General features: G+C 50.0%; 1 protein-coding gene across 1 annotated transcript; it reads right to left on the bottom strand.

The window, feature by feature from the left end:
- Positions 1 to 10543: 10543 nt before the first annotated feature.
- Positions 10544 to 21527, bottom strand: mat2aa (methionine adenosyltransferase 2Aa; the record flags this gene model as incomplete). Its single annotated transcript, XM_080529924.1, has 8 exons — positions 21324 to 21527; positions 18401 to 18478; positions 14810 to 14932; positions 14099 to 14211; positions 13837 to 13980; positions 11547 to 11765; positions 11183 to 11365; positions 10544 to 10681 (listed from the first exon to the last, which is right to left on the bottom strand). The coding sequence occupies exons 1-8, from the start codon at positions 21472 to 21474 to the stop codon at positions 10544 to 10546; spliced, it is 1149 nt and encodes a 382-aa protein (XP_080386050.1). The 5' UTR covers positions 21475 to 21527.
- Positions 21528 to 26001: the final 4474 nt, after the last annotated feature.

Here is a 26001-nt window from a genome sequence, read left to right as displayed (position 1 = left end):
ACAGAAGTGCACATGACACACACAGACAGGCACGCACACTCTCACACTCCCCCTCCCTCCCTCCCTCCCTCCCCCCTCCCCCCCCCTACAGGAGACCATAGTGGCGGCTCTGGGGCGGGTGTGTGGTGTGTCTAACCCCTCCCTCCCTCCCTCCCTCCCTCCCCCCCCTACAGGAGACCATAGTGGCGGCTCTGGGGCGGGTGTGTGGCGTGTCTAACCCCTCCCTCCCTCCCTCCCTCCCTCCCCCCCCCTACAGGAGACCATAGTGGCGGCTCTGGGGCGGGTGTGTGGCGTGTCTAACCCCTCCCTCCCTCCCTCCCTCCCCCTACAGGAGACCATAGTGGCGGCTCTGGGGCAGGTGTGTGGTGTGTCTAACCCCTCCCTCCCTCCCTCCCCCCTCCCTCCCTCCCTCCCTCCCTCCCTCCCTCCCCCCTCCCCTACAGGAGACCATAGTGGCGGCTCTGGGGCGGGTGTGTGGCGTGCTGCCCAGGGCGGTGCAGCAGCAGTGTGAGGGGGTGGTGGAGCGCTACGGCCGTCTGCTGCTGGACCAGCTGCTAGGCTACGCTACGCCGCAGGCCGTCTGCTCCCTGCTGCACGCCTGCAAGGGCCGCGCCCGTCCGGGTGAGTTACCGTGGTTACCACCACCGTCCACACACACCTGCCCTGTCCCTAACCCTGGGTGGGTTACCGTGGTTACCACCACCGTCCACACACACACCTGCCCTGTCCCTAACCCTGGGTGAGTTACCACCCAGTCTGCCGATGACTTTGTCACCTACTTTGAAAAAAAGGTGGACGACATCAGCAGCACCTTTTCCCCTCCTCCTACCAACGCTGCTAACACCCCTTCCAGACTCTCCTCGACACTCGGTCTCTGGCTTGTCATCTTTTCCCCCCCTCTCCCCTGATGAGATTCTCACACTTATCACATCCAAGCGGGCAACCACATGCCCTCTCGATCCCATCCCATCCCCTCTTCTCCAATCCATTTCCTCCGACATCCTTCCTTACCTTACCTCCCAAATCAACTCCTCCCTATCCACAGGATCTGTCCCAGCGGCCTTCAAAATAGCCAGAGTCAAGCCTCTCCTCAAGAAACCTACCCTTGACCCATCATCTGTCCACAATTACAGACTGGTATCCCTTCTCTCCTTCCCTTCCAAAACCCTTGAACGAGCTGCATCTAAACAACTGACTGACTATCTCCGAAAGATGGAACATTTAGACCTCCACCAATCCGGCTTCAAGGCTGGGCACTCCACTGAGACTGCGCTCCTTGCTGTCACGGAGGCCCTCCACTCTGCTCAAGCTTCCTCCCTCTCCTCCGTTCTCATTCTCCTTGACCTGTCTGCTGCCTTCGACACAGTCAACCACCAGATCCTTCTCTCCATCCTCTCAGAACTGGGCATCTCTGGCACCGCACGCACACTCCTGGTTTGCTTCCTACCTGGTGGGTCGCTCCTACCAGGTGACCTGGAGAGAATTGCTGTCTTCTCCATGAACCCTCACCACTGGGGTACCTCAGGGCTCTGTCCTAGGGCCCTTACTGTTCTCCCTCTATACCACTGGGGTACCTCAGGGCTCTGTCCTAGGGCCCTTACTGTTCTCTCTCTACACCAAGTCTCTTGGCTCGGTAATCTCCTCACATGGGTTCTCCTACCACAGCTACGCAGATGACACTCAACTCTTCCTGTCCTTCCCCCCTCTGACCTACAGGTGGCAACCCGTGTCTCTGCATGTCTCGCTGACATTTCAACATGGATGTCAGCCCACCATCTCAAGCTCAATCTTAACAAGACCGAGCTCCTCTTCATCCCCGGGAAAGCCTGCCCTCTCCAAGACTTCTCCATCACAGTGGAGAACTCTACTGTAACCCCCTCCCTAACAGCCAAGAACCTTGGAGTGATCCTGGACAACCGCCTGTCCTGTGCGGAGAACATTGCAGCAACGGCATGCTCCTGCAGATTCTTCCTTTACAACATCAGAAGGATACGACCATTCCTCACCAGAGAAGCAGCGCAACTCCTGACCCAGTCACTGGTCATCTCCCGCCTTGATTACTGCAACATACTCCTGGCTGGGCTCCCCGCCTCCCCCATCAGACCTCTGCAGCTCATCCAGAACGCTGCTGCCCGTCTGGTGTTCAACCTCCCCAAATACTCTCTTGTCACCCCCCTCCTTCGCACCCTGCACTGGCTCCTGATAGCAGCTCGCGGCAGATTCAAGACCCTGGTGCTCGCTTAACAGGCGGCTAAAGGGAACAGCCCCTGCCTACCTGAAGGAAATGGTCACCCCCCCAAACTCCAGCCCGTTCACTCCGCTCCTCCACGTCTGCTGGCCGACTGGCCCCACCTCCTCTACACCTACATGGTAGTCATGCTGCCCGGTCACGTCTCTTCACTACACTGGCTCCCCGTTGGTGGAATGAGCTTCCCACGGCTGTCAGAACTGCAGAGTCACTACCCATCTTCCGTCGTAGACTGAAGACCTCCATCTCTTCGGGTTACACCTTAACTGCTCCTCCTGAGACATCTACTGCCCCTCAGTACTGCGTCTCCTGAAGACACCCGCTTTTCCCCTCTACTGTGTCCCTAAAAACGTCTATTGCCCCCCTTGTACTGTTTATCCAGTGTCTAAATATAAACAAAATAAACAAACAAAAAAAAGGTTTAGAAGAAGGTGATAGAAGAAGGTTTTTCCTTCTATCAATGGCCCCGGGCCTGAGCTGGATTACTCTTCCTGCTACGACTGGTGGATTGATGATTCACTTGCTTAGTCAAATGTATCGATTGTAAGTCGCTTTGGAATAAGGCGTCTGCTAAATGCCAAACATGTAAATGTAAATGTTACCATGGTTACCACCGTCCACACACACCTGTCCCTAACCCTGGGTGAGTTACCATGGTTACCATCCCCACAGTGTAGGGACGGAACCTTCTCGTCCAATAAGGAACCAGTCCAAATCTGACTTAATCCCCCTCTGTCATGTAATAATAATAATAATAATAATAATAATAATAATAACAATAACAACAATAACAACAACAATAATAAATGAAGAAAAATAAATAAATAATCAATGTAATAACTGTGTCATCCCCTCCTCTCTCTATCTACCTACCTGACCCCCCCTAACTCCCTCCCTCCCTCCCTCCCTCTCTCTCTCTCCCTCCCTAACTCCCTCCCTCCCTCTCTCTCCCCCCCCCTCCCTCTCTCCCTCCCTCCCCCAGCTCCTGTGTCAGAGTGTGACAGCTGTCTGACCCTGGTGGTTCTGGCCCGTCTCCAGCTGGGCTCCAACGCCTCCGAGCCTCAAACCTCCTCCTTCCTGACCTCCGTCTGCCAGCGCCACCCCCACGCCCTGGACAAGGTCAGCCCCCCTCCCCCCTCCCCCCCCACGCCCTGCACAAGGTCAGCCCCCCCCCTCCCCACCCCCTGCACCCCCCCCCCATCTAACCCCTGTCTCCCTCCTGCAGTGTGAGAGCTTCACCCAGCGCTACGGAGCCCAGCTCAGAGACCTGCTGGCTGGACAGCTGCAGTCTACCCTGGGCCTGTGTGGGGTACGAGACCACCCCCCCCTACCCCCCCCCTACCCCTCCCCCCCCCTACCCCTACCCCTCCCCCCCTCCCCCCCCCTACACCTCCCCCCCTCCCCCCTACCCCTCCCTCCCCCCCTACCCCTACCCCTACACCTACCCCTCCCCCCTACCCCCCCTACCCCTACACCTACCCCTCCCCCCCTCCCCCCCCTACCCCCCCCCTACCCCTACCCCCCCCTACCCCTACCCCCCCTACCCCTACACCCCCCCCTACCCCCCCTACCCCCCCTACCCCTACACCCCCTACACCTACCCCTCCCCCCTACCCCTACACCTACCCCTACCCCTACCCCTCCCAAAAACCATAGTTTATATGAATACTATCAGTTCATCAGTTCTCGGTTTCTTTATATTGTGTGTGTGTGTGTGTGTGAGAGAGTAACTGTGGTTGTTGTGTTCTCAGAGCGCGGGCCTGTGTGGCGGGGCGGGGGGGGCAGGGGGGGCGGAGGCCCCGGGGGGGGACCCCTGCACCCTGGCCAGCTACAGGTGCAGAGACCTCCAGACCGCCCTGGGATGTGGGGTAAGGCCTGAACACCCTGACCCCTGACCCTAACACTAACCCTGACCCCTGACTCTGACCCCTAACCCTGACCCCTAACCCTTACCCTAACTCTATCCCTGACCCTAACACTAACCCTAACTCTGACCCTAACTCTAGCCCTGACCCCTGACCCTAACCCTAAAGCCCAATTTATACTTTTTTTTATACATAATAGCGATTCTTTTTGTGAAAAGAAAGAAAATGTCTATAATGCATTGAAATGACATTAAACTAAGATAATAAGATGGTTATCATAATTGTTCTAATCTTTATTAATAAGTAATTACAGAAAAAGTAAATGAAATTTCTGTCATGGCTCCCGCATTTAGGCCTACGAGAGTCGGAATCATGTCGGAATCATGTGCTACCAAGCGGACCAATCACAGTTGTTACGGTCTGCGTAGGTGTGCCGCGTAGTTACATTTTTGGAGAGGTGCACGAAAAGCTACGGCGTAGGCTCCGGGCCTACGGCGTAGACTTTACGCAGAAGTATAAATTGGGCTTAACTCTAGCCCTGACCCTAACCCTGACCCTGACCCCTGACCCTAACCCTGACCATGACCATAACACATGAATCCAGACCAGTGCTTCAGTGTGATCAGATGGTTAACAGGTGTGGAACTCCTGTGTTCTGACACCCAGTCTGTCTCCATGCAGACTGTGTCTTTCTGCCAGAAATTTGCTTGGAAGTAAATGACCCTTAGCCAACCTGGCAACCTGCTTTCAACTGGAATGGTGAGTAGACTCTCATACTGATCCAGGATAACTGAGTTGTGTGTGTTTGGGTAGATGGAGGGGGGGGGGGGGCTTAGCTATTAGATCACTGTCTGTCTGTCTCAGAATCTATATGTTGTGTCTGTCTGTCTGTCTGTCTCTGAACAGTATATATGTTGTGTCTGTCTGTCTCTGAGCAGTGTGTATGTTGTGTAACCATTCTCTCTTTTCACAGTCTGGGCCTTGGAGACAGAGCCATGATCTCCCATGGATAAACCCCCCTAACTGACCCCCCCCACCCCCCCCGGGCATTCAACACTGACGGTCAACATCTCTATCTGGCCGTTCTTCCTGCACACGTGACGTTTGCCTGCTCACAGAGTTGACTTGGTTCTGCTCCTCCTGTGTGCTTTTATATGACACACAGCTGACACGGTATGAACCTTACACAGCAAACCAAACCAAAGCATTCCTGGGGGATTCAATCAAAAGAAAGTATGATAAGGCACACGCTGACCCCACGCTGACCCCAGCAGCAGTGTCCCGTGGAGGTGGTGGTGTTACACTGAGCTCATAAGGTGATGCAGAAAAGCAGCGATTCAGGACAGAAGTTCAGTATGAGAGGGAATGTTGTTTTGCCGTGTCAGGTGTGAACTGTACGGGTGCGTCTAATTAAACATATTTATCTTAGTCTCTGCTTACTAAACCACAAGCATGGAGATGTTTTTCTTCCTGCATTTCATTCTACTGACGCTGATATGATCCTCATGGTTTGTGATAAAAAGCTTAATAATCCACGAGTACATTTCATGCATATAATTAAAATAAACATTTATGACTTTTAAATGTGAAACATTCATGGAGACAGTGGCTTGGTAGACATGTGGATGTAGCCTGTCATGGAATATACTCTGTCTGTCTGTATTGATGTGTCTGTCTGTCTCTACTGATGTGTGTCTGTCTCTACTGATGTCTGTCTGTCTGTATTGATGTGTCTGTCTGTCTCTACTGATGTGTCTGTCTCTACTGATGTCTGTCTGTCTGTCATGGAATATACTCTGTCTGTCTGGATGTGTCTGTCTGTCTCTACTGATGTGTCTGTCTGTCTGTACTGATGTCTGTCTGTCTCTACCTACTGATGTCTGTCTGTCTCTACTGATGTCTGTCTGTCTGTACTGATGTCTGTATGTCTCTACTGATGTCTGTCTGTCTCTACTGATGTCTGTCTGTCTCTACTGATGTCTGTCTGTCTGTACTGATGTGTCTGTCTGTCTCTACTGATGTCTGTCTGTCTGTCTCTACTGATGTCTGTCCTGTCCCAAACACATCGTACGACTCACTTCCTGAAAACGGAAGGACCGCCTTTGTGCTTATCGGTGGGTCAGAGGTACACGCCCACTTGTCACCATGGTAACGGTAAATAATGACAGGTGTCAGACTGTAGGAGAACAGTAGACAGCAGCAGGTTTAGCTGAAGTTAAAAGACCTCAACATACAAGCACACAACATGTGACAGCAGGATCAGACTTGTGTTCAGACTTTTATTCTGAAAAACACAAATACATTTTAACATTGTTGAAAATCACTTTGTTGAAGACACACTCGCTAGTCAAGCCAAAACACTGCAACAACGCAATGGATTGGGTGAGTAATCCCCACTGCTACCTAGTTAACTACAACACTACTTTACATTGTTACCTAGTTAACTAGAACACTACTTTACATTGTTACCTAGTTAACTACAACACTACTTTACATTGTTACCTAGTTAACTACAACACTACTTTACATTGTTACCTAGTTCACTAGAACACTACTTTACATTGTTAGCAGGCTCACAAAACAAGCTGTGTTAGTTGACTAGCGATGTGTGTCCCCCTTGAATTTCAACAACGCTGAAATGTATTTACATGTTTCAGAATAAAAGTCTGAACATTAAATCGGCTGCTGACTTCAGCTGCTGTCACATCTGAAGAGAACCCAGAGATCCCCTCTCTCCCCCTCTCCCCCCCCTCCCTCTCTCACCCTCACCCCCTCTCCCTCCCCCCCCCCTCCCTCTCTCCCTCTCTCACCCTCTCACCCTCTCTCACCCTCTCACATGGACTTTGGAGGATGACACCATCTGGACACATTTCCCACAAAACATCACAAGAAGTTGTAGTCCTGGGGGGTATTCCATCAACGTCGCTAAAAGAAAATCCAGACTTAGTTTCATAAATCTCTTGAGATTTACAAATAAATCCAGCTTTATTTCAACAACTCTCGTGAGACTTATCAAAATAAGCCTGGATTTTCTTTCAGCAACGTTGATGGAACACCCCCCAGCACTAAAAACCACACCTCAACCTCACCAGATACAAGAAGCCTCAATAACACCAACAGCATCATCATCTCAGGGTAGACGTTTAATTACACCAAGAGCATCATCATCATCCTCTCAGGGTCGATGTTTAATTCTAATTCTTCACATTTGGGAGACTTCAGCATTTCATTTTCAAGCCCTTCAGAAATGGAACTTTGGAACAGGGGTGTGCGTGTATGGGGGGGGGGCACATACTGTTCAACTGTGGGGAGGGAATAGGGATGGAAGCAGGTGTAGGCAGGGGAGGGGGGGGGGGGGGACGGACATTAGAAAAGGCACTTTTACACTCTCAGTAACCAGACTGACAGACCCACCACTGGTTTAAAATAACATGGACGAGAAAATAAAAAAAACAGTGCTCCTGGCAGGCCCCACGGTGGAGCGGGCCCCACGGCGGAGCGGGCCCCACGGCGGAGCGGGCCCCACGGAGGAGCAGGCCCCAGGGCGGAGCAGGTAAACTAGGCCGGTTTCTCTGTACAACACCGGCCCGACTTCTGCCGCCCTCCGGGGGCCTGCCAGAGAAGAACGCTTACAGCGCCACCCGGTGGTGTAAACCCCAGAAGCTTTTCTGTAGTACACTCCAGGTACCAGCAGGGCGGCGCTGTTGTGGAACCGCGCTGAGAAGCACTCAGATAATATAAGCCTGGTCTGAAGGAAGGCAGCCAGAAGGAAACATCTCTGTTTGTTTTTCAAGTATTTGAGTTTCTAAGTTGGAGCCTCTTCTCACCTGGACCTATCAGAGGCTGGTCCTCACCTGGACCTATCAGAGGCTGGTCCTCACCTGGACCTATCAGAGGCTGGTCCTCACCTGGACCTATCAGAGGCTGGTCCTCACCTGGACCTATCAGAGGCCGGTCCTCACCTGGACCTATCAGAGGCTCTCCTTCACCTGGACCTATCAGAGGCTGGTCCTCACCTGGACCTATCAGAGGCTGGTCCTCACCTGGACCCATCAGAGCCTCTCCTCACCTGGACCCATCAGAGCCTCTCCTCACCTGGACCTATCAGAGCCTCTCCTCACCTGGACCTATCAGAGGCTCTCCTCACCTGGACCTATCAGAGGCTGGTCCTCACCTGGACCTATCAGAGCAAACAGACAAAACTGAGCAACACTTGGAACGTTCACATGGAATCTTCATTTTTGACAAAGGGTTGTGATTGGACGAGCTCAGCAGAACCACAGGAAACCATTAGCAGCTTCTGACTTCTCTGTAACACACTTCTGTCATATTTCACCTCAATTTCAGTCAGAGCAGTTTACGGGGGGGGGGGCTCATCCCATCAAGCATGGCGACTCAAAACAATCTGCAACCCCAATTGTGGCATCAATTATCTCTCAAAACAGAGAAACATTGGGTGGGGGGGGGGCGTGTGGAAAAGGAGAGAGAGAGCACAAAAAGAAAGAAAAAGAAAGAAAAAGAAAACAGTTCTGCAGATGTCTGGGGGGGGGGGGGGGGGGGAGTGACAGACAGACAAAGAAAAAATAATTCAGGATTGTGCAAGCATTCGCAGATGGATGGATGGATGAAAACAAGGGCACAGGAGGGGGGGGGTGTCTGGATATGAGGTGTGTGGGGGGGGGTTCTGTCCCTCCCCAGGGCTGCTAGGTTTATCTGTAGCACACCTCCAGCCCCGGGGGAGGGGGGGAGGGGTCAGGGGTCAGTACTTCAGCTTCTTGGGGACCTCCCAGGGGAAGGACTCGCGGCCGAAGTGTCCGTAGGCGGCGGTGCGCTGGTAGATGGGCTGCTTCAGGTCCAGGTCCCTGGAACACAACCACAACCACTTTATTAACCTCATAGGAGCCAACGGACCCCCATCGGCATCCGAAGTGATATAAAGAGTTTACCTCGATCAATTCTCTTCATCGATATCACATTTTTTTCACAACTTTGCATGCTATACGATGCCACCATTTCCCCCCCGAGACGGTAAACACGGCCTAAGTCACATCCAGTTTTCTCCAACTGGAGAATGTGTCATGTCCGGTTTCAATGCCGAATTTCCATACCATTGGTCGGCCAACCCAAAAAAATCCCGGAAAAAAAATAAATACAAAAATCTGATACATGAGAAAGGTCAAAGGTCAAAGATGGTGCCAAAATATCTCCAAATGGCCTAAACATATAGGTGTCCGGCTAAACATACCTGTACTAAAACAGGTACAAAGTTGCATTTGCTCACATTACTAGCATCAACTTTGGCACAAGTACTAATAAGACCCTGGAGTACTGATTCCTAGATGATTTGGGCTTCGTTATCAGGTTTCCAAGGTGATATTCACTGTAAAAGCTGTTGTTTTTTTAGGCGGAGACTGAATTTGAGATGTTTTATAATGTTCTAGCTCTATTTGCTCTGACACAGTAACATAGATTTTGATTCTGACACTTCTACAGCCACCCCACAGGTGTTAGCTTTCATTTGATAACAATATCATTATGAAGGCCCTTGTGATTGTGGAGATATTCTATATTCACTGTGGGCATGTCATTTCGAGCAGAAAACCAGAAAAATGAGGTGGATAAGAAGAGGTTAACCACAACCACTTTATTAACCACAACCACTTTATCAACCACAACCACTTTATTACAGGTCCAGGTCCCTGGAACACACAGCAGATGGTAAACGGACTGCACTTATATAGCGCCTTTTTCACTGCTCCAAATCGCTTTACAACAGCCTCTCATTCACCCATTCACACACCAGTGGTGACAAGCTGCCATGCAAGGCGCCGGCCGGCCCGCTCACTGGGAGCAATTTTGGGTTCATTGTCTTGCCCAAGGACATTTCGACATGTGGCCAGCCAGGCCTCGAACCGCCGATCTGACAACCTTGTGATCATTAGACGGCGGCTCTACCTCCTGAGACACAGCCTCTACCTCCTGAGACACAGCCTCTACCTCCTGAGACACAGCCTCTACCTCCTGAGCCACAGCCTCTACCTCCTGAGACACAGCCTCTACCTCCTGAGCCACAGCCTCTACCTCCTGAGACACAGCCTCTACCTCCTGAGACACAGCCTCTACCTCCTGAGACACAGCCTCTACCTCCTGAGCCACAGCCTCTACCTCCTGAGACACAGCCTCTACCTCCTGAGCCACAGCCTCTACCTCCTGAGACACAGCCTCTACCTCCTGAGACACAGCCTCTACCTCCTGAGACACAGCCTCTACCTCCTGAGACACAGCCTCTACCTCCTGAGACACAGCCGCCCCACAGCAGATATTGATGCTTCTTAACTGCTCCTCCTGAGACATCTACTACACTACACCTACCTGACTATCACCTACCTGACTATCACCTACCTGACTATCACCTACCTGACTATCACACCTACCTGACTATCACGCCGGGGCGGAGGTCAAAGTTCTTCTTCACAATGTCCAGCAGCTCCCTCTCGCTCTTCTGGGACGTCCCGTAGTGGAAGATGGAGATGGAGAGGGGGTGGGCCACGCCTATGGCATAGGCCACCTGGGGGGGACGGGGACGGGGGGGACGACAGTCATTTATAAGCAACAAATAATATGAAGAAAAAACAATTATAAATCACTTGCTCCGCTACCATACCTGGTAATCAAACGCTTGGTCATTATTATCTCAGGTATTTGCTTTCAGGAACTGAGTGAATCAGATTTAAAACCAGAAATGAAAGGCAAGAGTAGAGCCCAACCCATACCAATTTATTGAAGACAAAACTCACCAATATAAATGTGTCTAATATAAATGTGTCTAATATAAATGGTCTCTGTGATGAAGAACACCCTTTTTATATACAACAAAGTGCAGGACTCAGTGATCTGCTGTTGAAGGTAACATGTCCTGGCCCAGGCTGATCAGTTATATCAGCTACACTTCCTCACTAGAACAAACATGAATGTGATGTGAACATGTACTGCTAGAACCTCCTGCACCCTGCTGCTAGAACCCTCCTGCACCCTGCTGCTCCTACCACCTGCACCCCCCCCATCTCACCTGCACCAGCACCCTCTTGCAGAGCCCTTCCTTCACCAGGCTCTTGGCCACCCAGCGGGCAGCGTAGGCGGCGGATCGGTCCACCTTGGTGTAGTCCTTCCCTGAGAACGCCCCGCCCCCGTGGGCCCCCCACCCCCCGTACGTGTCCACGATGATCTTCCTGCCCGTCAGACCAGCATCACCCTGGGGGGAGGGGGGGGGGAGAGGGGTTAGCCAAGGAGCAAGGCAGGCAAAACGAAAACATTGATCTGATGTGCGTGTTTTTCCAGAAAGAGCCCAAAACCTTCATGGTCTGAGGCTGAGGTGTTTGTGTGTGTGTGTGTGGAAGGAGGGGGGGGGTACAGGGGGGGGGCTGCGCTCCCACCTGCGGTCCTCCTATGACGAAGCGTCCGCTGGGCTGCAGGTGGTAGATGGTCTGGTCGTCCAGGTATGCGGGCGGCACCACGGCCTTCACCACCGCATGCTTCAGCGCGTCACGCATGACGTCCAGGCAGACCAGCTCGTCGTGCTGCACAGAGACCACCACGGTGTGCACACGCACAGGCTGCATGGCCCCGCGGTCCTGCCGGTACTGCACCGTCACCTGGGGGGGGCGACAGAGAGACGGGTGTGTAAGAGAGAGACAGGCTGCATGGCCCCGCGGTCCTGCCGGTACTGCACCGTCACCTGGGGGGGGTGACAGAGAGACGGGTGTGTAAGAGACAGACAGGCTGCATGGCCCCGCGGTCCTGCCGGTACTGCACCGTCACCTGGGGGGGGGGACAGAGAGACGGGTGTGTAAGAGAGAGACGGGTGTGTAAGAGAGAGACAGAGAGACGGGTGTGTAAGAGACAGAGAGATGGTACTGCACCGTCACCTGGGGGGGGTGACAGAGAGACGGGTGTGTAAGAGACAGACAGAGAGACGGGTGTGTAAGAGACAGACAGAGAGACGGGTGTGTAAGAGACAGAAAGACGGGTGTGTAAGAGACAGAGAGATGGTGGTAGTGTGGGGGGGGGGTAAGTGTGATGGTGGTAGTGTGTGTGTGGGGGGGGGGGACCCTCACAGGTAGGGGTGTCACGTGTGTCCGTACGGATCGCCGCACCGCGGATCAATTACCAAATGTCAACAAGTAATAATATGACTTAATATTAGTTAATATATCTTGTAAATCACAATGTAGAGTTGCCATGAAAAGATAGACGCGACAGTTGCGTGCTTTGTTTTACTCTAAAGCTAGGTTGATAGCTAAAGCTAGGTTGATAGCTAAAGCTAGGTTGATAGGTTGATCAAAAAGAATCTGTTTGCTCACTACACGTGAAGCTGGGAATCACAGCAACAAGTGTATCATGGCGAGTGCTAGTACCGGTAGTAACGCTGGCGGTGGAGAAGAACTGGAAAGGCCTCCCTCCTCATTTAAATCCCATGTATTAATCGCACTACCTTAATTACTTTCATTTTTTAATTATTTTTTTTATTTTTATTATTATTACTACTCGATCTTTTCAGTTTGTAAAGCGTCTGAGTGTCGTTGTTATTATTATTATTATTATGATGTATGGAGCACTTTGGCTTCTCTGTCAATTATAACAATGATGGAAGAAGGGTGGTGGATAAACAAGTTAGGGTGTGTGGGTGTGTAGGTGTGTAGGTGTGTAGGTGTGTAGGTGTGTAGGTGTGTAGGTGTGTAGGTGTGTAGGTGTGTAGGTGTGTAGGTGTGTAGGTGTGTACTGTAGGCATTGTGCAACGAGAAAGTCGTATGAGGCGATACGTCGAGCACGGCCACGCGTTTGACGCGACATCCCCCTGGGGCCTGGTGTGTTGACGGGAGGCAGGAAGGCAGCTCCACAACTTCAGTTATTTAGTTAAAAGTGGCAGAAAAACATGTTTGTCTGCTTTAAAGAGCCCAGTGATTCACTGCTGCAACCAGGCGCCTCCTCCCTCTCTCCTACTGCACTATCATTTAAGTTGAATGTGTATTTCAGTATAATGTTTGAGTAATGTTTGAGTAATGTTTGAGTGTAGAATATCGTTAGCCTCATAGCAGAGTAGCCTAAGTCATGCTTCACTTGTCAGCCGAGCCATCTTTGTATGTGTCAGAAATGCCAAATGTCATAGAGATGACTTGGGCAGACAGTGATTTTGCAACAAGCATTCTGATAGGCTGATGGCATAGAGGCAGTAATGCCCAGTGAATCAGCAGTGTTAGGAGAGTAGAGTTAGGCAGATATCTACATTTGGCCAAAATATGACTTAGGCAATTATGCTACGAGGCTAAAGATATGTTATATATATATTTGACCAGTTTTGACATTGACCTTGAATGTTGTTGTTTTGTTTCACACAATAAAAGTGTTTTTACAGAATTCAAGGAAAAAGCTGTTTTTATTAAAACTGTTTTGTGTTGATCCGAAAAATGATCCGACCCGTGAGTTAGGTGATCCCTTACACCCCTACTCACAGCTAGCAGAAGTGTGTGTGTGTGCGTGTGTGTGGTGAAGGAGCTGACCTGTGTCTTGGAGTCTGGGCGGAGCCAGGGCAGGGGGTGTGTGGTAGTGTGTGTGTGTGTGTGTGTGTGTGTGAGGTACCTATGTCTTGGAGTCTGGGCGGAGCCAGGGCAGGGTGTGTGTGTGTGTGTGTGGGTGTGGTAGTGTGTGTGTGTGTGTGTGTGGTACCTGTGTCTTGGAGTCTGGGCGTAGCCAGGGCAGGGTTCCGTTGCGTCTCAGCTCGGCCATCTTGGCGTTGAGCTTGTGTGCGAGGACGATGGTCAGCGGCATACACTCCTCTGTCTCATCTGTGGCATAGCCGAACATCAGCCCCTACACACACACACACACACACACATCAGAGCCCGTCACACACACACAAAGATCAGACCCACACACCAGACCCACACACACACCAGACCCACACACACACACACACACACACACACACCTGGTCCCCGGCCCCCACGTCCTCCTCCCTGCGGTCCAGGTGCACGCCCTGGGCGATGTCAGGTGACTGCTGCTCCAGGGCCACCAGCACGTTGCACGTCTTATAGTCAAACCCTGGAGGAGGAGAGGAGAGGTGGTCAGGTGGTCAGTCAGTCAGTCAGGTGGTCAGTCAGTCAGACAGGTGTTCGGTCAGTCAGTCAGTCAGTCAGGTGGTCAGTCAGTCAGGTGATCAGTCAGGTGATCAGTCAGTCAGTCAGCTGATCAGTCAGTCAGTCAATCAGTCAGTCAGGTGATCAGTCAGTCAGTCAGTCAGTCAGTCAGTCAGGTGATCAGTCAGTCAGTCAGGTGATCAGTCAGTCAGTCAGGTGGTCAGTCAGTCAGTCAGTCAGGTGATCAGTCAGTCAGTCAGGTGGTCAGTCAGTCAGTCAGGTGATCAGTCAGTCAGTCAGTCAGTCAGTCAGTCAGTCAGTCAGTCAGGTGGTCAGTCAGTCAGGTGGTCAGTCAGTCAGTCAGTCAGTCAGCTGATCAGTCAGTCAGTTGATCAGTCAGGTGATCAGTCAGTCAGTCAGGTGATCAGTCAGTCAGTCAGTCAGGTGGTCAGTCAGTCAGTCAGTCAGTCAGTCAGGTGGATAAAAGCATCAGCAGAATGGCGTGAATATTATTATTATTGTTGTTGTTGTTGTTGTTGTTGTTGTCGTCGTAGTAACATTACCCTTGGAGGAGTCGTCGTAGCCAATGTGCTTGATGGTGTCTCTGACCACCTTCTGGTAGTCTACACACGCCCTGGAGGTCACCTCCCCCGCCAGCAGGATCATACCCGTCTTAGCCACCGTCTCTGGAGAGGCAGGGAGAGAGATGGGTGTGTAAGAGACAGACAGAGAGAGAGATGGGTGTGTAAGAGACAGAGAGAGATGGGTGTGTAAGAGACAGAGAGAGAGATGGGTGTGTAAGAGACAGACAGAGAGAGAGATGGGTGTGTAAGAGACAGACAGAGAGATGGGTGTGTAAGAGACAGACAGAGAGATGGGTGTGTAAGAGACAGACAGAGAGAGAGATGGGTGTGTAAGAGACAGACAGAGAGATGGGTGTGTAAGAGACAGAGAGAGAGATGGGTGTGTAAGAGACAGACAGAGAGATGGGTGTGTAAGAGACAGAGAGAGAGATGGGTGTGTAAGAGACAGACAGAGAGAGAGATGGGTGTGTAAGAGACAGAGAGAGAGATGGGTGTGTAAGAGACAGACAGAGAGATGGGTGTGTAAGAGACAGACAGAGAGAGAGATGGGTGTGTAAGAGACAGACAGAGAGATGGGTGTGTAAGAGACAGACAGAGAGATGGGTGTGTAAGAGACAGACAGAGAGAGATGAGTGTGTAAGAGACAGACAGAGAGATGGGTGTGTAAGAGACAGACAGAGAGAGAGATGAGTGTGTAAGAGACAGAGAGAGAGATGGGTGTGTAAGAGACAGAGAGAGAGAGATGGGTGTGTAAGAGACAGACAGAGAGATGGGTGTGTAAGAGACAGACAGAGAGAGAGATGAGTGTGTAAGAGACAGACAGACAGAGAGATGGGTGTGTAAGAGACAGACAGAGAGATGGGTGTGTAAGAGACAGACAGAGAGATGGGTGTGTAAGAGACAGACAGAGAGATGGGTGTGTAAGAGACAGACAGAGAGAGATGGGTGTGTAAGAGACAGACAGAGAGATGGGTGTGTAAGAGACAGAGAGAGAGAGAGATGGGTGTGTAAGAGACAGACAGAGAGATGGGTGTGTAAGAGACAGACAGAGAGATGGGTGTGTCAGAGACAGAGAGAGAGATGGGTGTGTAAGAGACAGACAGAGAGATGGGTGTGTAAGAGACAGACAGAGAGATGGGTGTGTAAGAGACAGACAGAGAGATGGGTGTGTAAGAGACAGACAGAGAGATGGGTGTGTAAGAGACAGACAGAGAGATGAGTGTGTAAGAGACAGACAGAGAGAGAGATGGGTGTGTAAGAGACAGACAGAGAGAGAGATGGGTGTGTAAGAGACAGACAGAGAGATGGGTGTGTAAGAGACAGACAGAGAGATGGGTGTGTAAGAGACAGACAGAGAGATGGGTGTGTAAGAGACAGAGAGAGAGATGGGTGTGTAAGAGACAGACAGAGAGAGAGATGGGTGTGTAAGAGACAGACAGAGAGAGATGGGTGTGTAAGAGACAGACAGAGAGAGAGATGGGTGTGTAAGAGACAGACAGAGAGAGAGAGATGGGTGTGTAAGAGACAGACAGAGAGATGGGTGTGTAAGAGACAGAGAGAGAGATGGGTGTGTAAGAGACAGACAGAGAGAGAGATGGGTGTGTAAGAGACAGAGAGAGAGAGAGAGATGGGTGTGTAAGAGACAGAGAGAGAGAGAGATGGGTGTGTAAGAGACAGAGAGAGAGATGGGTGTGTAAGAGACAGAGAGATGGGTGTGTAAGAGACAGACAGAGAGATGAGTGTGTAAGAGACAGAGAGAGAGAGATGGGTGTGTAAGAGACAGAGAGAGAGAGATGGGTGTGTAAGAGACAGAGAGAGAGAGATGAGTGTGTAAGAGACAGAGAGAGAGAGATGGGTGTGTAAGAGACAGAGAGAGAGAGATGGGTGTGTAAGAGACAGACAGAGAGAGATGGGTGTGTAAGAGACAGAGAGAGAGAGATGGGTGTGTAAGAGACAGACAGAGAGAGATGGGTGTGTAAGAGACAGACAGAGAGAGATGGGTGTGTAAGAGACAGACAGACAGAGAGATGGGTGTGTAAGAGACAGAGAGAGAGATGGGTGTGTAAGAGACAGAGAGAGAGAGATGGGTGTGTAAGAGACAGAGAGAGAGATGGGTGTGTAAGAGACAGAGAGAGAGAGATGGGTGTGTAAGAGACAGACAGAGAGAGAGAGATGGGTGTGTAAGAGACAGAGAGAGAGATGGGTGTGTAAGAGACAGACAGAGAGAGAGATGGGTGTGTAAGAGACAGAGAGAGAGAGAGATGGGTGTGTAAGAGACAGAGAGAGAGATGGGTGTGTAAGAGACAGAGAGAGAGAGAGATGGGTGTGTAAGAGACAGAGAGAGAGATGGGTGTGTAAGAGACAGAGAGAGAGATGGGTGTGTAAGAGACAGACAGAGAGAGAGATGGGTGTGTAAGAGACAGACAGAGAGAGAGATGGGTGTGTAAGAGACAGACAGAGAGATGGGTGTGTAAGAGACAGACAGAGAGAGAGATGGGTGTGTAAGAGACAGAGAGAGAGATGGGTGTGTAAGAGACAGACAGAGAGAGAGATGGGTGTGTAAGAGACAGACAGACAGAGAGATGGGTGTGTAAGAGACAGACAGAGAGATGGGTGTGTAAGAGACAGACAGAGAGAGAGATGGGTGTGTAAGAGACAGACAGAGAGAGAGATGGGTGTGTAAGAGACAGACAGAGAGAGAGATGGGTGTGTAAGAGACAGACAGAGAGATGGGTGTGTAAGAGACAGACAGACAGAGATGGGTGTGTAAGAGACAGACAGACAGAGAGATGGGTGTGTAAGAGACAGAGAGAGAGAGAGATGGGTGTGTAAGAGACAGAGAGAGAGATGGGTGTGTAAGAGACAGACAGAGAGAGATGGGTGTGTAAGAGACAGACAGAGAGAGAGATGGGTGTGTAAGAGACAGACAGAGAGATGGGTGTGTAAGAGACAGAGAGAGAGATGAGTGTGTAAGAGACAGACAGAGAGAGAGATGGGTGTGTAAGAGACAGACAGAGAGAGATGGGTGTGTCAGAGACAGAGAGAGATGAGTGTGTAAGAGACAGACAGAGAGAGATGAGTGTGTAAGAGACAGACAGAGAGATGGGTGTGTAAGAGACAGACAGAGAGAGAGATGGGTGTGTAAGAGACAGACAGACAGAGAGATGAGTGTGTAAGAGACAGAGAGAGAGATGGGTGTGTAAGAGACAGACAGAGAGATGGGTGTGTAAGAGACAGAGAGAGATGGGTGTGTAAGAGAGAGAGAGATGGGTGTGTAAGAGACAGACAGAGAGATGGGTGTGTAAGAGACAGAGAGATGGGTGTGTAAGAGACAGAGAGAGATGGGTGTGTAAGAGACAGACAGAGAGAGAGATGGGTGTGTAAGAGACCCCTGACCTGACAGCTGCCCCCCCCCCCCCCCCCCCTGACCTGACAGCTGCCCTCCCCCCCGCCCCCCTCCTGACAGGTTAGGGTCAGAGGTCGGGAGGCTAGATGTGCCGTCTTCTACTAACGCTAGGTGTTCAACACAGCAGGAAGTGACGGTGAGGAGGGGGGGAAGTTGATCCTTACCGCAGGCCACCTTGGCGTCAGGGTCCTGCTTCAGATGAGCGTCCAGCACGGCATCACTGATCTGGTCACAGATCTTATCTGCCAAACAACACAAGAGAGAGAGAGAGAGTTACTGTAGACAGAGAGAGAGAGAGAGAGAGAGTTACTGTAAAGAGAGAGAGAGAGAGAGTTACTGTAAAGAGAGAGAGAGAGAGAGAGAGAGAGAGAGAGAGAGTTACTGTAGAGAGAGAGAGAGAGAGAGAGAGAGAGAGTTACTGTAAAGAGAGAGAGAGAGAGAGAGAGAGAGAGAGAGAGTTACTGTAGAGAGAGAGAGAGAGAGAGAGAGAGAGAGTTACTGTAGAGAGAGAGAGAGAGGGTTAGTGTAGAGAGAGAGAGAGAGAAAGGCACTCTCTCTCTCACTCTCTCACTCTCTCTCACACTCTGGAGACACCACACCCACCCCATACGCCCAGGACCTAGCTAGCTAGCATAGCTGACTATACTGTTATACGCCCAGGACCTAGCTAGCATAGCTGACTATACTGTTATACGCCTGGCTGAGCCGACATGTGCCAGACAGCCGTCCCACAGCTGAACAGGCCCTGCAGCAGACCTATATACTATATATAGGACAAAGGTAAGCCCAGATAATCAGCTGCAATGGAGCCACCCTCCCCCCCCCCGCCCCCTGTGGGCTGTTACAGGGCCACTGTTAGCCTAGCCAAGCAGCCCAGTAACAGCCCGCAACTGCAGGTTCAAGAGCAACGCCCACCCCCTCCCCCGCCCCACAGCAGATTACCTAGGCTTCCCTCTGGCTGCTAGACCAGTTCGCCAAAACCAGTTTGTCCAGACCAAAGACTAGCTTGTCTGTTCGGGGTCTGGGGGGGGGAGGGGGGGTCAGACCAAAGACCAGCTTGTCTGTTGGGGGTCTGGGGGGAGGGAACACCATTTGCTACACCGTCACGGGTCTCCAGCTTTACGCTGAGAAGAAGCTTCCCACACAAGTCAGCTCAACTCTCTGTGAGAGAAAACCTAAACTACAGCGTGGTCCAGAGTGGCACATCACCTGGGAACACCTGCAACAAACCAACAGGACAGACAGGTCACGACTGAGATGCTGTTTACTCAATACCTTCACCCACAGCTTTACTCAATACCTTCACCTGGTGAGATGACTACTTCTGCTAGCATATCAGCCCAATAGAGCTCTCAGGTCTTCTGCTAGCATATCAGCCCAATAGAGCTCTCAGGTCTTCTGCTAGCATATCAGCCCAATAGAGCTCTCAGGTCTTCTGCTAGCATATCAGCCCAATAGAGCTCTCAGGTCTTCTGCTAGCATATCAGCCCAATGGAGCTCTCAGGTCTTCTGCTAGCATATCAGCCCAATAGAGCTCTCAGGTCTTCTGCTAGCATATCAGCCCAATAGAGCTCTCAGGTCTTCTGCTAGCATATCAGCCCAATGGAGCTCTCAGGTCTTCTGCTAGCATATCAGCCCAATAGAGCTCTCAGGTCTTCTGACGCTGTTTTCTCTGTGTACCACATGTACAAAAGAAGAGATCTGGTGAGGCTGCATTCTCATTTTATGCTCCAGATTGTGTCTCACTGCCAGTTTACATTAGGGATGCAACCTCAGCACATATGTTCAAGTCAAGACTAAAAACACATATTTTTAATATTGGCCTTAAGACTAAATGATGATTATATAATGATTAAAGCACTTTGAGCTGCAATGTTTGCAGGAAAGGTGCTATAGAAATAACATTATTATTATTATTATTATCCTCAGCCCACGTGTCTGGAGGAGCGCGCGGCCGCGCCACCGTCACATGTGTTCACGTGCACGAGCTCGCCGGCTCACTGACGCAACACCGGAACCTTGTTCAGCTTTCAGCCAAATGTGACAATAAACAACAAACACGACTGTATACACAACACACACACACACTTGATTGATTGATTGAAAACTTTATTAGAAGATTTGCAGAAGTAGGTACATGAAAGTACATATTACATACAAGGTCAACTAACAGGATAAAAACCCAAGAAAGCCACTGGCTTATTTCAATTGGGGTCCTTGATTCTCAATTCATCGATTCTCAATTCATCAATTCATTCAACTACACACACACACACACACACACACACACACACACACACACACAACACCCCGCACGCCCTTCTGTGCCAGGTGATCACTGACACACCACACGTCTGGGCCGTCCAGAGGAGAGGGTTAAGGTGCTTTAAGGTCTGCTTTCTGGGTTAGCTTAGTATTAGTATTAGCATTAGCCAGCTCCGTGGCGCACCACGCGTGTTCGCCGGTCATAACACCGGAGGGTCACAACACCGGAGGCGACAAAGCGACCGGCGGCATGTAATGTTGTTGACACCACCGGCCTGTGTTGACACCAGTACATATATATATATATATATATATATATATATATATATATATATATATATATATATATATATATATATAGTTAAGTAGCGTGGCACGCACACACACACACACACGCGCACACACACACACACACACACACACACACACACACACACACACACACACACACACACACACACACACACACACACACACACACACACACAGTGAGTAGTAGTAACAGTGGTCCCGGCGGCCAGCAGCATGTCTCCTCCATGACCTTGTGATAATAAAGGATGATGAAGACCGCTTCTGCTAAACAACAACCGACTAAGCGACGTGATCGGCGGGTCAGCAGAGCCACACATGTGACTACTCCTGCAGACTCACCTGGGTCACGTCTACCCCCCCTGCCCCTGGGTCCCCTGCCCCTGGGTCTCCTACCCCTACCCCCTGCCCCAGCAGACTCACCTGGGTCCCCTGCTCCTACCCCCCCCCCTGCCCCAGCAGACTCACCTGGGTCCCCTGCTCCTACCCCCCCCCCTGCCCCAGCAGACTCACCTGGGTGGCCCTCCCCCACGGACTCGGAGGTGAACAGGAAGCAGTCTTCGTCGTTGAGCTGAGAGTTGTGGAACCCGTTCAGCTGCCCGGTGTGAGACCCGGTCTCTCTCTGCCCGGTGTGAGACCCCGTCTCTCTCTGCCCGTTCATCATACTGATGTTCTACCAGTCACACACAGTAAACAGTCAGGTTACAACTATCTAACCTCAGTCAGCGGCGCTGCGGATAGAAAACAAACAAACTAAATGTTGTTGTAAGAAGAAGTATTAACTATTAACGCCCAAAGGAACAATAACAGACGCGTGTGAGGGACCAGCGGCTTGTCTCGGACCGGGGCACCGTGTTCTCAACCCGGCCGGCGGTGCAAGGAGATACTTATCCTCACTCCGGCGCGCCCCCGTGTCCTGTCTGTTCAGCCAATGGCAGTGGCGGCGCGCCCCCGTGTCCCGTCTGTTCAGCCAATGGCAGTGGAGGCGCACCCCCCGTGTCCCGTCCTTTCAGCCAATGGCAGCGGCGGGGCGGGACCATGCCGGGACTTTGAGCAAAGCTGTTGATTCCGCCTCACCGCTGAGCCACTCGGAGTTGATTAATCCCGTCTAGCGCGAGGCACCTAAGCGGTGGTAAGCACTGACTGGGCATGTCAACATAATAAACACAAACATCATAGTAAACTAAATGGCCTAACCCCTAACTCCCCCCCTCCCCTCCCCTCCCCTCCCCTGCCAAGACTGGTTAGATGAACTAAAAAGCACACAGGTTGAAGAGGCATGGCTAGGTTTCAAAACCAAATTCCTAAATATTATTGACAGTATAGCCCCCATGAGAACCACCAGGGTTAAAGCCCGATCGGAACCATGGATGAATTCGGACATTCTAAATGCTATGAAAGTCAGAGACCTAAAATGCTCTGAAGTTCAAAAATGCAAATCAAAATTAGTGAAACACTCAAACGAAGATCTCAAAACCCACTTTGAGAAAATTAAAAAACAATGCAACAAACTATTCAATCAGGTAATTACCATGACCAAATCTGCTAAGAAAAAATACCTCGATAACAAAATCGAAGAAAACTTAAACAAACCACGTGACCTTTGGAAGCTACTTAATAGCCAACTAGGTTGCAGTCAAAAACTCAAAACCAGGTCTACAAACATCAGCATAAAATCTGGAGATTCTCTCTTTACAGACAAGCTGGATGTGGCTAAGTGCTTAAACACTTTCTTTACAACCATAGCCACTAAATTAGTTAACAATCTACCACCCCACTCAGGGCGTTATGGTGTAGAGCACATCCGTGCGTTCTACAATAAACTGGGTGTACGCAAAGATGATTTTAAACTCTCCATGGTGTCAAACGATGAGGTGTTTAAAAAACTGGGCGCTCTACACTCAGAAAAGGCCACGGGCCATGACAATATTCCAGCCAGATTTCTAAAAGACTCAGCTGCCTCCATTACCCCAATCATCACCCACATAATAAACCTCTCCATCAAACAGGGACACGTCCCCCTTGACTTTAAAATAGCAAGGGTAACCCCACTGTATAAAAAAGGAAGCAAATTAGACCCAGGCAACTACCGACCTGTTTCTATTCTTAATTCCATCTCGAAACTTATGGAAAAAATTGTTTATGAACAGGTTGATAGGTACCTTACCGAAAAAAATCTGATGTATGAATTTCAATCAGGATTCAGAACATCCCATTCCACTGACACATGCCTTCTCTATTTGAACGACCACATCAACCATGAGGTGGACTCGGGCAAGTACTGCGGCATGGTCATGCTGGACCTCCAGAAGGCCTTCGACACAGTAGATCACCACATATTGTTAGATAAACTGAAAGCAATTGGGTTCGATAGAACATCGGTGAGCTGGATGCAATCCTACTTAGAGGGGAGGGAACAGGTGGTTAGTGTGAACGGAACACTGTCCCCCCCCCTCCCAGTGACCTGCGGCGTTCCACAAGGAAGCATATTGGGACCTTTACTGTTCCTAATATATGTGAATGACATGTCATCAGCATGTGATTGCAATTTGTTCCTGTTCGCGGATGACTCGGCTCTGCTGGTCTCTGACAGGGACATATTGCAGGTGGAAAAAGCACTAAGCACTGAACTGAGTAGAATCTGCATCTGGCTAGCCGACAATAAACTATCAATACACCTAGGTAAAACTGAAACCATCCTTTACGGATCCCCATCTAAACTCAGAAAGGCTGAACATTTTAAAATAAAAGTGGGTAACATTAATATCACAAGAAAAGAGGATATTACATACCTGGGCTCCATCTTAGAGGCAAATCTTTCCGGAGATAAAATGGCAGCAAAAGTAATCAAAAAAGTGAACCATAGAACTAGATTATTGTACAGGATATCCTCACTTGTCAGTAAAAACACACTGAGGACCCTATCAGGAGCTCTCATTCAATGTCACTTCGACTATGCCGTAACATCATGGTACTATAGAACCACAAAGGCCCATAAAACAAGACTCCAGACAGCCCAAAATAAACTTGTTAGGCTTCTGCTAGGCCTCAACCCTAGGACACATCTAACCGCTGCTCATTTTTTGAGCCTTGATTGGCTACGAGTAGTTGACAGAGTGCAGCAGCTTGCACTGGGCCTGGTCTTCAAGATACGCTACACCACAAAGACACCCAAGTACCTGTCAACATACTTCCAAAAAGTGAACAACGTCCACACATACAATACCAGAGGAAGCTCCACGAACCACGTTCAACCGCGTTGCACCACAAACAAGGGGATAAACTCGTTTGCAAACTATGCAGTAAAAATGTGGAACGCCCTTCCTATAATCTTAAAGGAGTGCAAAACACTGCCCACCTTCAAAACCACTCTCAAAAAACATTTACAGGAGGCTGCAATCCGTAACTGGACCCTCTAAATCAAAAATCAGATTAAAAGACCCGAACTACCCACTGTACATACTTTGTGTTTTGTCCCCCGCCCCCACCTGTGGTGTATGTCCCCACCTGTCCTACCCGCTGTACATACCTTATGTTTTGTTGTATTGTTCTTCCCATGATGGATGTATATTTATCTTGTAGATAGTACTAGTTATTTGTCTGTATTATCTTGTAGATAGTACTAGTTTTTTTTGTCTGTCTTACATGTAACGATGAATTGAGAATCAAGGACCCCAATTGAAATAAGCCAGTGGCTTTCTTGGGTTTTTATCCTGTTAGTTGACCTTGTATGTAATATGTACTTTCATGTACCTACTTCTGCAAATCTTCTAATAAAGTTTTCAATCAATCAATCAATCAATCAATGCCCTGCCCTGCCCTGCCCTCCCCTCCCCTCCCCTCCCCTGCCCTGCCCTGCCCTCCCCTCCCCTCCCCTCCCCTGCCATGGCTTACTTCAGGAACGCACTGGGGAAGTGAAATGACAGAACTGACAATGCATCAACTGTTTTTCTGACTGGACCCCACCAAAAGGGAGAGTGCAGAAAAATAGGATTGTTTCGTAACCTAACCTAAACCCTAGCCTTAACCCGTAGCTTAGGCCCATGTCCAACACCTAAACCCTAGCCTTAACCCTGACGCCCCTGTCCAGGAGGACCACCATGGTGCTGTGTTAAAAGCGTGTTAACAGCGTGTTAACAGCGGGTAGTCTACGTGTTGTAATGTTGGTGTAGTTGTCTTATTGATGTCCCATTAAAACACGAGAGGTTTATCAGAAGCGTAAAGTCGTTTATTCTCAATGTCAGAGAAATGAGATACCAAGGTTTGCCAAAGCTTAGCTTCTGAACAGAATACAATATTGCACATAGCCTACTTGTTATGCTGAAACATGCCACTCCTCTCCCACCACCAGAACAAGGCCTCTCCTAGGTCCTGATGAACAGGGGTAGTAGATTTAATAACATCACAATCTGAAATAAAGTTGATTCGCCTTGAGAATTCGCCACAAATTTGATGACACACGTGGGGGTTTCCACCACATTGGCAACTGTGGATGATGAAAAAACACATAAACTACGTCTGTGTGCTATTAAATACCCCCCCCACCACCACGAGGCGAGGTCATGTGGCGTCTCAGACTGTGTGAAAGTCCCGGGACAGTTTGAGCTGCTAAGCCACGTGAGTCCTCTAGTCTGTCTGTCTCTAAACCATGTGAGTCCTCTAGTCTGTCTGTCTCTAAACCATGTGAGTCCTCTAGTCTGTCTCTAAACCATGTGAGTCCTCTAGTCTGTCTCTAAACCATGTGAGTCCTCTAGTTGTCTGCAGACAGCTTTACGTCTCAGATCCTCCTGCTAATCTTTAAAGTAATTATTGTGATTAATTAAAGAGGGGGGGGGGTGGTACCCCACACGCTGGGCTTCTGTCAGTACAGGGTGTCTGGGCTGAGGCACCACTGCCATGGCAACAACAACCAGGTCAATATTCACCTGTACTCTCTGCTACTTCAATATGCACCTGTACTCTCTGCTACTTCAATATTCACCTGTACTCTCTGCTACTTCAATATTCACCTGTACTCTCTGCTACTTCAATATGCACCTGTACTCTCTGCTACTTCAATATAATAATTGGGGGAGAGAGAGAGTGTGTGTGTGTGTGTGTGTGTGTGTGTGTGTGTGTGTGTGTGTGTGCAGCACTCAGCATATTCAGGGCTTTCCAGCACTGTAAGCTTCTTTTCTTTAGCCGTTGTTTT

This window comes from Nansenia antarctica, assembly GCF_963989245.1.
Source record: "Nansenia antarctica genome assembly, chromosome: 4".
NCBI classification, from domain to species: Eukaryota; Metazoa; Chordata; class Actinopteri; order Argentiniformes; family Microstomatidae; genus Nansenia; species Nansenia antarctica.
This window is presented reverse-complemented; position numbering and strand designations above follow the sequence as displayed.